Source organism: Oncorhynchus clarkii, unplaced genomic scaffold (genome assembly GCF_045791955.1).
Source record: "Oncorhynchus clarkii lewisi isolate Uvic-CL-2024 unplaced genomic scaffold, UVic_Ocla_1.0 unplaced_contig_13371_pilon_pilon, whole genome shotgun sequence".
NCBI lineage: Eukaryota > Metazoa > Chordata > Actinopteri > Salmoniformes > Salmonidae > Oncorhynchus > Oncorhynchus clarkii.
In genome coordinates, this window is record NW_027258130.1 from 79,084 (window position 1) to 92,808 (window position 13,725).

General features: G+C 41.2%; 1 protein-coding gene and 1 pseudogene across 1 annotated transcript; one reads left to right on the top strand and one right to left on the bottom strand.

Annotated features, from left to right (window-relative positions):
• Window positions 1-416: 416 nt before the first annotated feature.
• Window positions 417-5,560, bottom strand: LOC139395754 (zinc finger protein 501-like; annotated as a pseudogene).
• Window positions 5,561-8,462: 2,902 nt separating this feature from the next.
• On the top strand, window positions 8,463-12,142 carry LOC139395748 (zinc finger protein 180-like). The gene is made up of 2 exons (XM_071143107.1): window positions 8,463-8,496; window positions 11,088-12,142. Exons 1-2 carry the CDS (start codon window positions 8,463-8,465, stop codon window positions 12,140-12,142), a joined length of 1,089 nt encoding a protein of 362 aa, XP_070999208.1.
• The last annotated feature ends 1,583 nt before the right edge of the window (window positions 12,143-13,725 follow it).

Sequence of the window (13,725 nt, forward strand, 5' to 3'; positions counted from 1 at the left end):
CTTGACGACTAGTAAACAAATTAACTCAATGAAACAAAACGACTAAATTCAAGAGGTTATAAAGTTCAAAATCAAGAAATGCTCATTCTATTAATCTATTCCATAATGTACATGGTGCAATATCTAAATCATGTATTCAATCAAATTCATTTAGCGAAAAGCCAGATCACATCAAATCCAAGAGGTTTAAGGTTAGAATCAAGAAATCCAAAACTCCATTCATCTATATAATAATTAACATTTAGCAATATCCCAAAAACATAATGAATAATATTAGAGGGTTTATACTCGTAATGGATAAAAGTTAGTATTTATCATCTCCAGATGAAAACTTGAAAAGAGTAGGTCTATTTTGTTAATGATTTCATATAAACAATAGGATTTCATTTGGCATAAACAAAAACCTAAATTCTCAGTCAAAAACACAAGTCGGAACACAGTCTCTCTATTCTCTCATGTGATTTCAGGTCCTCTGCCTGGGAAAATGTCTTTCCACACTGAGAGCAGTGGTATGACTTCTCCTCCTGTGTATGTATTCTTTCATGTTTATTCAGATGTCTTAAATTGATAAAACTCTTTCCACACAGGGAGCATTGGTAGAGCTTTTCTTGTGCGTGTGTTGTCTCGTGTTCTTTTAGGGTCCCTAACTGGGTAAAACTCTTTCCACACAGGGAGCATTGGTAGGGCTTTTCCCCTGTGTGTATCCTCTCATGCTCCTTCAGGCTCCTTAAGCGGGTAAAACGCTTTCCACACTGGGAACATTGGAAAGGCTTTTCCCCTGTGTGTATCCTCTCATGCTGCTTCAGGCTCCCTAACCAGGCGAAACTCTTTCCACACTGGGAACAGTTGAACGGTTTCTATCCAGAGTGTATTCTCTTATGCTCCCTCAGGTTTCCTAACAAAGTAAAACACTTTCCACACTGGGAACATTGGAAAGGCTTCTCCCCTGTGTGTATCCTCTCATGCCGTTTTAGGTCCCATGATTGGGAAAATCTCTTTTCACATTGGGAGCAGTGGTGTTGTCTCCCTGGTTTGGGTGTCTCTGGGTCTGGTTCCCCTGAAGGACTCTTCCCGCTGTCAGAGTGAGAGTCTGGTCTCTCTCCTGCCAAAGACAAACAGATTATTTAGTTAAATACTTAATAGAAACCTGAATGAAATTTCTACATGATAAAACTGGCTCCATGTCGAGTAGGAGCCTGGTGAAGAGCTCCGGTCTGAGAAACTGACTGATGCTGCTCCCTCTGTGACATCGCTGCTCCCTCTGTGACATCGCTGCCCCCTCTGTGACATCGCTGCCCCCTCTGTGACATCGCTGCTCCCTCTGTGACATCGCTGCCCCCTCTGGGACATCGCTGCCCCCTCTGGGACATCGCTGCTCCCTCCTGTGACGTCGCTGCTCCCTCTGTGACGTCGCTGCTCCCTCTGTGTAATCTCTGCTCCCTCTGTGACATCGCTGCTCCCTCTGTGACATCGCTGCTCCCTCTGTGACATCGCTGCTCCCTCTGTGACATCGCTGCTCCCTCTGTGACATCGCTGCTCCCCTCGGTGACATCGCTGCTCCCCTCGGTGACATCGCTGCTCCCTCTGTGACATCGCTGCCCCCTCTGTGACATCGCTGCCCCCTCTGTGACATCGCTGCCCCCTCTGTGACATCGCTGCCCCCTCTGTGACATCGCTGCCCCCTCTGGGACATCGTTGCTCCCTCCTGTGACATCGCTGCCCCCTCTGTGACATCGCTGCTCCCTCTGTGACATCGCTGCCCCCTCTGTGACATCGCTGCCCCCTCTGTGACATCGCTGCCCCCTCTGGGACATCGTTGCTCCCTCCTGTGACATCGCTGCTCCCTCGGTGACATCGCTGCTCCCTCCTGTGACATCGCTGCTCCCTCTGTGACATCACTGCCCCCTCTGTGACATCGCTGCTCCCTCTGTGACATCGCTGCTCCCTCTGTGACATCGCTGCTCCCTCTGTGACATCGCTGCTCCCTCTGTGACATCGCTGCTCCCTCTGTGACATTGTTGCTCCCTCCTTTTAAACTACTGCCCATCCTTTCTGAACTGTCTGACTGAACAACACATCATCTGAATCTGTGGAAGACCATCACCAAGACCTGCCAGATCTCTACATGTGTTTTGTTAGTTTTGGAAGTTTTTACAGTCTGAGATTGTCTTTGTGATGAAAAGTGTTGTATATAAAACATGAATTACTACTATAGTTATACTATCAGGTTTAGTCTAGTTAAGTTTAGGTTTATATATATCATGATAAATAATGATATATACAGTGGGGAGAACAAGTCTTTGAAACACTGCCGATTTTGCAGGTTTTTACTACTTACAAAGCATGTAGAGGTCTGTAATTTTTTATCATAGGTACACTTCAACTGTGAGAGATGGAATCTAAAACAAAAATCCAGAAAATCACATTGTATGATTTTTAAGTAATTAATTTGCATTTTATCCCTATGATTGGGTAACTCCTACCAGTAATCTGCCCTCCTCTTTCCAGAGTTATCCATCCCTGTGATTGGGTAACTCCTACCAGTAATCTGCCCTCCTCTTTCCAGAGTTATCCATCCCTGTGATTGGGTAACTCCTACCAGTAATCTGCCCTCCTCTTTCCAGAGTTATCCATCCCTGTGATTGGGTAACGGCTTTAATGAAGTGGAAGCTGCATTCATGTAGATCAGGTTGTCATACCTGTGGTATTATTGATCAGGTTGACATTCCTGTGGTATTATTGATCAGGTTGTCATACCTGTGGTATTATTGATCAGGTTGTCATACCTGTGGTATTATTGATCAGGTTGTCATACCTGTGGTATTATTGATCAGGTTGTCATACCTGTGGTATTATTGATCAGGTTGTCATTCCTGTGGTATTATTGATCAGGTTGTCATTCCTGTGGTATTATTGATCAGGTTGTCATACCTGTGATATTATTGATCAGGTTGTCATACCTTTGGTATTATTGATCAGGTTGTCATACCTGTGGTATTATTGATCAGGTTGTCATACCTGTGGTATTATTGATCAGGTTGTCATACCTGTGGTATTATTGATCAGGTTGTCATACCTGTGGTATATGGGCCTTATTGCTTAAACTATTTATACCCTACGTATTTATCTAGACAGGGAAGATAACAGTTTAATGTGGCTCTATACTCCACTATGTATTTATCTAGACAGGGAAGATAACAGTTTAATGTGGCTCTATACTCCCCTACGTATTTATCTAGACAGGGAAGATAACAGTTTAATGTGGCTCTATACTCCCCTACGTATTTATCTAGACAGGGAAGATAACAGTTTAATGTGGCTCTATACTCCCCTACGTATTTATCTAGACAGGGAAGATAACAGTTTAATGTGGCTCTGTGTTCCCCTATGTATTTATCTGGGCAGGGAAGATAACAGTTTAATGTGGCTCTATACTCCCCTACGTATTTATCTAGACAGGGAAGATAACAGTTTAATGTGGCTCTGTACTCCAGCATGTTAGATTGGAGATCAAATGTTTCATATGAGACAAAGGAACAGAACGTCACCTTTTAGTTGAGGGTATATTCATACATATCAGTTTTACCATTTAGAAATAAAATATCTAGTCCCTACATTTGAATGCCTCATAAGTATTTGGACAAATTCACTTATATGTGTATTAAAGTATTTGGTCCCATATTCCTAGAACACGATGACTACATCAAGCTTGTGACTCTACAAACTTGTTGGATACATTTGCAGTTTGTTTTGATTGTGTTTCAGATGATGTTGTACCCAATAGAAATGAACAGTAAATAATTTATCGTATCATACGAGTCACACAAGAATAGAATATGTTTCTGAACACTTGTATATTAATATGGATGCTAACATGATTAGGGATAATCATCAAAGAATCATGAATAATAAAGTGTGAGAAAGGTAGAGCCATAAATACCATACTCCTTATTGGTACTTAAACGTTTTATATCTCCGCTGTCCTAATAAACAGATAGGGGAGAGTAGCTGAGGGTTTGAACAAATGGAACATCTCTAATTCATAGACAGAGCTGTGGATGCAAGGACCCACCATGAGATCAAAATGATGGTTTTAAACACGTTTTGAGTCAAATACAGTGTTTGTTTACAAGCTTATATTTGGGGTTCTGGTGAGGTGCACATTTCAGTGCAATGTCCCTTTGGCTTTAAAACCACACATTAGTTCAACAACTGCAGAGTTTCTGGCCGTGTTTTTAAGACGGTACTCACTGGTGTTAATCAGATCTTCAGTCTCCTCTTCCTCTCCTTCATCTCCCAAAACATCCTCCTCTTCTTCTTTCAAGGTGACAGCCTCCCCTTCCTCCCTTTTCATTCTGAAAACTTCTACTTCCTCTTCTTCCACTGTGACAGCCTCTATCCCCTCCTCTTCTTCCACTGTGACAGCCTCTATCCCCTCCTCTTCTTCCACTGTGACAGCCTCTATCCCCTCCTCTTCTTCCACTGTGACAGCCTCTATCCCCTCCTCTTCTTCCACTGTGACAGCCTCTATCCCCTCCTCTTCTTCCACTGTGACAGCCTCTATCCCCTCCTCTTCTTCCACTGTGACAGCCTCTATCCCCTCCTCTTCTTCCACTGTGACAGCCTCTATCCCTTCCTCTTCTTCCACTGTGACAGCCTCTATCCCCTCCTCTTCTTCCACTGTGACAGCCTCTATCCCCTCCTCTTCTTCCACTGTGACAGCCTCTATCCCTTCCTCTTCTTCCACTGTGACAGCCTCTATCCCCTCTTCATCTTTCACTCTAAAATGTTCTGTCTCTTCTTTCACTGTAACATCCTTCTCTTCTTTCAATGTGATACTGATGGCCTCCTCTTCCTCCTCTTTCATTCTGAAAGCTTCTTCCTCTTCTTCCACTGTGACAGCCTCTATCCCCTCCTCTTCTTCCACTGTGACAGCCTCTATCCCCTCCTCTTCTTCCACTGTGACAGCCTCTATCCCCTCCTCTTCTTCCACTGTGACAGCCTCTATCCCCTCCTCTTCTTCCACTGTGACAGCCTCTATCCCCTCCTCTTCTTCCACTGTGACAGCCTCTATCCCCTCTTCATATTTCACTCTAAAATGTTCTGTCTCTTCTTTCACTGTAACATCCTTCTCTTCTTTCAATGGGATACTGATGGCCTCCTCTTCCTCCTCTTTCATTCTGAAAGCTTCTTCCTCTTCTTCCACTGTGACAGCCTCTATCCCCTCCTCTTCTTCCACTGTGACAGCCTCTATCCCCTCCTCTTCTTCCACTGTGACAGCCTCTATCCCCTCCTCTTCTTCCACTGTGACAGCCTCTATCCCCTCCTCTTCTTCCACTGTGACAGCCTCTATCCCCTCCTCTTCTTCCACTGTGACAGCCTCTATCCCCTCTTCTTCTTTCACTCTAAAATGCTCTTTCTCTTCTTTCACTATAATATCCCCCTTCTCTTCTTTCAGGACAATGTTCAGCCCCAGAGCTTCTTTCTCCGCCCAGCAGACCGCCTCTTCTTTAACAGGAGGGTAGTCGTTCAGTGAGTTCATGGTCGGGCTAGCTAGCATTAACGATAAGCTTAGTGCTAGACTCAGTATAATCAACACATTTGTACATTTAACAAGCAAATTACTTTAAATTAAATAGTAGATACGTAAAGAGGATCGTGTTAAAAACACCGAGATCAATATACACAAAAATGGTCGAAAGAACTTGTTTTCGGTTGTATGTTGGCTACCAGGCTAAAGAGGTGGTTGAATGAATCAGTATTCGTGTTGGTGAAACAGCTTCCGGTGTCGTGTGGTCCACTAAATATGACGTCACCATCTGAAGATCGCGTATTGCCGTCAGCTGACTGGAATGGGTAACGCAGTTTAGAAAAATACTCACTACATTGTTTATTCATTTAGAGATGAGCAAATATGTTTTGTCTGACTTCTTACAGCCAATACTTTCGTCTATGCAGACGTGTGAATATGTACATTATGAATATATACTGGTAGAATAGTTTAATGCAAACCTACATGTGAATATGTATGTAACGGATGTGGAACGGCTAGCTTAGTTAGCGGTGGTGCGCTAAATAGCGTTCAATCAGTGACGTCACCTGCTCTGAGACCTTGAAGTAGTGGTTCCCCTTTGCTCTGCAAGGTCCGCGGCTTTTGTGGAGCGATGGGTAACGATGCTTCGAGGGTGATTGTTGTTGATGTGTGCAGAGGGTCCCTGGTTCGCGCCCGGGTATGGGCGAGGGGACGGTCTAACATGTACATTATGAATATATACTGTTAGAGTAGTTTAATGCAGACCTGTAGCTACATGTGAATATGTACGTATACACGAGGATACATGAGGTGATAATAGTTTCGTGTAGCTCAGTTGGTAAACCATGCCGCACACAACGCCAGGGTTGTTGGTTTGATACCCGAGCGGGACCAGTATGAAAATGTATGCATATACGCTAATGTAAGTCAATCTGCGTCTGTTTAATGAGTAACATGTTAAACAATTAAGACCTAATTCAGGATTTAACTCCAGTCTTGACCGTATACTGTCAGTTGCATGCTACCGAGGTGGCTGACTAGCTGTTGTTGTTGAAGACGCGTCCTGTCTACTAGATTACACGTCACGCTATAATATATATTTTACTCAACTGCGTTTTACCTTCCGAAATAATATCCTATTGGTAACAGAAGTGTGTTTAAAACACAGCTTTATTGGTTAATCTATTTTGTCTAGCAAGCTACCGAGGTGTCTGACTAACTGTAAATGCAGAGGGTCTTTTACTCAGTTATAAAGAATTCTTATCACTTTACAAGGACCCTGTAACACCTAAAGATTTTGCAATTGTTTTAGATGCCATTCCCTTAGGTGTTGCTATGTTATTCAGGAACGTGTCAAGACCTGACCCTCAGAGCCTACCTTCTATTGACCCTGTTGACTCATCAGTAGGAAAGATTTGTTTCTCTTTTGGTCCATTCAACAACAGAGCGATACGATCCTTGTTTCAGCAGGATGTTGTATCTATCTATACCTTATGTAATGCCTTATGTCATGCCTTATGTCATGCCTTATGTCATGCCTTATGTCATGCCTTATGTCATGCCTTATTGGAATGGATTTATTGATAATATATGTTGGAAAAAAGTTTGGATGTTGCCACACACATGCCTACCTACTTGTTAACAAAATTAAGGAAGTTTCCTTTAAAATTATTCATCAATATTATTCGGCCAAACAATATGTGAAGAATTTTAAGGATAACATCAACTCAAATTGCTCCTTTTGTAATGACCACCCAGAAACAGTTGTGCATATTTTTTGGCATTGTATGCATGTAAGAAAACTGTGGCAAGACATCAGTAGGTTTATAATTGAACACATTTATGAAGATTTTACACTATTGTGGAGAGATGTACTGTTTGGATTCTTTACATACAATAGAAATAAGCGGAATCATTTTTATGTAATTAATTTCATTATTCTTTTGGCCAAATTTCATATACACAAATGTAAATTTGCTAACAGAAAACCACATTTTCGTACCCTACAAAAAGAAATTGAACTGTATTTTAAGACGGTTAAATGCTCTACTAACAAAAAAGCTGTTAGAATTGTAAGTATATGCATGTCCCTTAAGGTCCTTGTGTAATTGTAATGTGATATTGTACCCCCTAGCCCCGCCCCCAGCCCCGCCCCTAGCTCGATTGTCTATTGTTTGTAATCTATGTATGCTTGTGTTCCCTCATGTGCTTTATGTATTGATTTGTTATTAATAAAAAATATATATATAAAAAAATAAAAACTGCGTTTTACCCCAGTCAGCAAAAAGCATTGGGACTTTAAGTCGATGCTGCTGGTGTGACGTATAATCTAGTGGACGGAACGCTTCTTTCAACAGCAGCAACAGTTAGTCAGACACCTCGGTAGCTTGATAGACAAAATAGATTAACCAATAAAGCTGTGTTTTAAACACACTTCTGTCGTCTAGTTAGTTATCAGATTTAATTTAATATTTGCGGTGTTGTTATTAGTCAGCTAGCGGGCTGGTTAAGTTAGCATTAGCCTAGCTAGCTAACATCTCCGACCATGCGTTCACTAAGCTACTCTCCTCCTGCTAAAGAAGAGGAGGTCTGCTGGACGGAGAAAGAAGCTCTCGTCAGAGAGGAGGAGGAGGAAGAAGAAGCTGTTACAGTAAAAAGAGAAGTAGAGGGTGAAGCTGTTATAGTGAAAGAAGAGAAAGACGTTTCAGTGAAAGAAGAAGAAGACGCGTTCAGAGTGAAAGAGGAGGAGGATGTTACAGTAAAACAAGAGGTGGAAGAGGAGGATGCCATTTTTGGAGTAAACGAGGAGGAGGGGGAGATGACTGTTACATCGAAAAGGGAGGAGGAGGAAACTGGATATCTGGGCCCCGTTTCCCAAAGTCATCTTAAGGCGTCTAGGCATGGTTCTACAGATGAAGTTAGCCGTGAAATGCTTTTGGGAAACCTGGGCCTGAAAAACACTAGTAAGTACTGTCTTAAAAACAGAGGCTTAAACTCTGCAGTTGAACTGATGTGTGGTTTTAAAAGGGAAATCTACAGTTGCTTTAATATTATGTATTTATAGCCATTGATTTTTGAAGATTATAAACTGTGTGGTTCCCGCCCTGAATGCTGATTGGCTGACAGCCATGGTATATCAGACCGTATACCACGAGTATGACAACTTTTTACTGTTCTAATTACGTTGGTAACCAGTTTATATAGATAAGGCACGTCAAGGGTTTGTGGTGTAAACCAACACTGTGTAGCCTCAAAACGTGGTTAAAACTAGAATGTTGATATCGTGGATGGAATGTTAGAGTAGTTACATTTCTCCAGCCCCACCCATCATCATCTTATTACCTAAACAGTGGTGGAATGTGTAATTACATCATCACATCATTGTTACATCATAAACGTTTATGAAGTGGCGGAATGACGCTTTACTGTTTCAACTGCAGGTTGGTTGGTTGATTTGATTGTGGCTTTTTAGGGGGGGGGGGGGGGGGCAGAGTGACATCTTCGTTATTAAACTTCTACAGGAAAAACTGTCCCAAAGTCTGGACAGTTGCTGCTCTGATTTGTCATCCCGAGGGTCCCAGAGATAAAAATGTAGCGTACTTTTGTGTGATAAAATCGTTTTTTATATCCAGTGTTTTGCATTAATTCCAGACTCTTTCAACTTGCAACAAAACAATTTATGAAATCTAAATCGGCAAAACGTTGTTTAACCCTGGTCAAGTTTGGTTCCTGTGCAAATCCCCCAGACACTCTAGAACGTCAATTATACCACGAAGGTCAACCACCATTACTCACCAATTATACCACGAAGGTCAACCACCATTACTCACCAATTATACCACGAAGGTCAACCACCATTACTCACCAATGAGACGAGCGGTGTTCACTTGATTGACAGTGCGGTTATTAGTTCTGAATATATATATATATATTTTTGTGGTTGTCATAGGCAACTGTTGTTTTTGTTTTGATTATTACTTGAAACAGTCGCTAAGGTAATATCTTGTATATTTGGTTGTGATATTTGCAAAATACTTTATTCTTGATGCTGATTAACACCAGTAAGTACTTTCTGAAAACATAAACTCAGTTGTTGAACTGATGTGTGGTTGTTAAAGGGGAAATCTGCAGTTGTTGAACTGATGTGTGGTTGTTAAAAGGGAAATCTGCAGTTATTTTTACAATTATTTTTATTAGCTTGAATGCTAACACTCATTGATAGGCTGGTTGCAAAGCCAAAGAGCATTTTTACTGGTTGAGGTATTTTTTTAAAGTATAAATCAAATTTTATTTGTCACATACACATGATTAGCAGATGTTAATACGAGTGTAGCGAAATGCTTGTGCTTCTAGTTCCGACAAAGCGGTTGATTTGTGACAATGACACAAACATTATATTTTGCAGGACATTATAACGAGCCTTACCATTATAATCCCAGAGTTAAATGTTCTCATAAACAACCTGGAAACGGAGGCTAATGTTGCAGCCTACGATCTTGAGCTGATAATGTGCAGTAACATTCAGAATACATTAAAACTCAAATCTTCGCTCACCATTTTTGCTCCTGGCAGATATACTACATCCATAACTAGTGGTTTCCTCATTACCAGATATACTACATCCATAACTAGTGGTTTCCTCATTAGCAGTTATACTACATCCATAACTAGTGGTTTCCTCATTAGCAGATATACTACATCCATAACTAGTGGTTTCCTCATTACCAGATACACTACATCCATAACTAGCGGTTTCCTCATTACCAGATATACTACATCCATAACTAGTGGTTTCCTCATTAGCAGTTATACTACATCCATAACTAGTGGTTTCCTCATTAGCAGATATACTACATCCATAACTAGTGGTTTCCTCATTACCAGATACACTACATCCATAACTAGCGGTTGCCTCATTACCAGATATACTACATCCATAACTAGTGGTTTCCTCATTAGCATGTGCAGCCAATGTGATTTATAGGATATTTATTTTCATCAGGATATTTTCAACCTGTGTTCAACTTTTTTTTGTGAATTTTACCCCAATTTCGTTGTATCCAATTGTTAGTAGCTACTATCTTGTCTCATCGCTACAACTCCCATACGGGCTCGGGAGAGACGAAGGTTGAAAGTCATGCGTCCTCCGATACACAACCCAACCAATCCACACTGCTTCTTAACACAGCGCACATCCAACCCGGAAGCCAGCCGCACCAATGTGTCGGGGGAAACACCGTGCACCTGGCAACCTTGGTTAGCGTGCACTGCGCCCGGCCCGCCACAGGAGTCGCTGGTGCGCGATGAGACAAGGATATCCCTACCGGCCAAACCCTCCCTAACCCGGACGTCGCTAGGCCAATTGTGCATCGCCCCACAGACCTCCCGGTTATTTTTGATCACTTGACTGTCTTAAGACAATAGTCAATTAAGTTTGTAAAAGCATTTAAACATTCATTACAGACTCCTGGGCATCACCTTTTAGCTGAAAGATACAGTGGATTTCTGCTGTTGTGGGCCTTTAACCATCTGTCTGACTTTGTTGTTCACACAGGAGAAGGATGTGACTATTGTGGATCCTCTGGGGAGCCTCAACAACATCATGATGCTGAAGAGACAGAGAAGAGTCTCTCCACATCAGAACACCTCAAACACCAGCGGAAACCCACAGGGAAGAAACCTCACCGCTGCTCTGACTGTGGGAAGAGATTCCCCTCTTCAGCTGGCCTTAAAAGACATCTGAGAATCCACACGGGAGAGAAACCTAATAGCTGTGATAAATGTGGGAAGAGTTTTAGTGTTACAAGCAGCCTGAAAGCACACCAGAGAACACACACAGGAGAGAAACCTTACAGCTGTTATCAGTGTGGGAAAAGTTTTACTTCATCTAGCCACCTGACCATACACCAGAGAACACACACAGGAGAGAAGCCTTATAGCTGTGAATACTGTGGGAAGAGTTTTGTTACATCTAGCTGTCTGACCATACACCAGAGAACACACACAGGAGAGAGACCTTACCACTGCTCTGACTGTGGAAAGAGTTTTGTTATCTCAGGAAATTTAACATCACACCAGAGAACACACACAGGAGAGAAGCCTTATAGCTGTAATCAATGTGGCAAGAATTTTTCTCACTCAGGCAACCTGATAGCACACCTGAGAATACACACTGGAGAGAAACCTCATTGCTGCTCTGACTGTGGGCAGAGATTCATCTTTTTAGCAGATCTTAAAATACATCAGAGAATCCATACAGGAGAAAAACCTTACCACTGCTCTGACTGTGGAAAGAGTTTTGTTTCATCAAAACATTTAAAATCACACCAGAGAACACACACAGGAGAGAAGCCTTATAGCTGTGATCAATGTGGGAAGAGTTTTGGAACATCTAGCAGCCTGAAAACACACCAGAGGGGACACACTGGAGAGAAACCTTATAGCTGTGATCAATGTGGGAAGAGTTTTGTTACATCTAGCAGTCTGACTATGCACCAGCGGACACACACAGGAGAGAAACCTCATAGCTGTAGTCAATGTGACATGAGATACTCTGATAAAAGATCTCTGATTAAACACCAGAAAATACATGCAGGACTTGTTTCATGATATCAATTAAATAATGTTACAATGTAGAATGTTTTAACATTGTAGTAGGATATTTTAATGATGTTACAATGTAGAATGTTTTAACATTGTAGGAGTATTTTAATGATGTCACAATGTAGAATGTTTTAACATTGTAGTAGGAGTATTTTAACGATGTTCTGTTAATTTAAGTGTCATGTGGATATGAGCCTCATCAGGGGAAAAATCCAGGCTCTGTATTGAAAGAATATTATTTAACCAATAAAGTGTTGCGTTACACTTACCTTGTTGGCAACCCACTTGAATTATTAAAATGCATTACTTCAAAATGTAGCTAGCTGTTTTCTACAAATTGTCCTCTAACCAGTGATGTACACATTATTCCCAGATTCCGTGTCGTGTTTGAGCTGTTAGTTTAATTTTGGAGACATATAATTGAAACGCATCCCTCCAAAATGTAGCTGACTGTCTTCGGCAGGTTGTCCTCTAACCAGTGAGGCAAAAGATATCTCCCATTTTCAGGTGTTTTGTTTAGTTGTGTTCGTTTCAACAGCACGTACAACCTGATTTCCCCCCTAATCGATATCAGTGATTTATTACTACCTGTCAAAACAACAGTGTTTTTGGTGCTTGTGCAGTTTATAAGGTGCTTGTTTAAAAAAGATACAAGTAATATGTGTGGCAGATGTTTGTGTATATAGCACATTGTATGTTTAGGTTTTCAATATATCACAAACCGTTTCTGCATATTGGTGATTGATTTGGACACGTTAAAACTGTTTTGACATTGGGGCTATCCCACCTAGCAAAATGTCATTGAAAACAAGACTATCCCACCTAGCAAAATGACTTTGAAAACAAGACTATCCCACCTAGCAAAATGACTTTGAAAACAAGACTATCCCATCTAGCAAAATGACTTTGAAAACAAGACTATCCCATCTAGCAAAATGACTTTGAAAACAAGACTATCCCATCTAGCAAAATGACTTTGAAAACAAGACTATCCCATCTAGCAAAATGACTTTGAAAACAAGACTATCCCATCTAGCAAAATGACTTTGAAAACAAGACTATCCCATCTAGCAAAATGACTTTGAAAACAAGACTATCCCATCTAGCAAAATGACTTTGAAAACAAGACTATCTCACCTAGCAAAATGACTTTGAAAACAAGACTATGCCATCTAGCAAAATGACTTTGAAAACAAGACTATGCCGACGTCCAATGTACATTTGGTTTTGTCCAATCTACCTTCGGTTTTGGGATAGTATAATAAATTGGTCTATAATACATTTTATAAACAAATCTACATCACTCCAGAATTTCTTTACTACATCCATGTTTGTTGTGGTGTAAATATTTCCGTTTTTATTTTCATAGAGTTTATTAGTTTTCCCTGTGAAGCGCACTGCGTTGCATCCGTGTCTGAAATGTGCTTCATAAATAATGCTCGGTTTGATTTGAACATATCGTACAACAAATTAACCCAATGACCGACCAATCAACAGACTCAAAACAAATGAACCCAATGAACCGACCAATCAACAGACTCAAAACCAATGAACCCAATGAACCGACCAATCAACAGACTCAAAAACCA

What these genes read in the sequence shown, in the direction of transcription:
- LOC139395748 (XM_071143107.1), top strand. Translation starts at nt 8,463, where the DNA reads ATGCTTTTGGGAAACCTGGGCCTGAAAAACACTA. An exon ending in CCTGGGCCTGAAAAACACTA is followed by an intron (nt 8,497 to 11,087) that starts GTAAGTACTGTC and finishes TTGTTCACACAG; the next exon opens with GAGAAGGATGTGACTATTGT.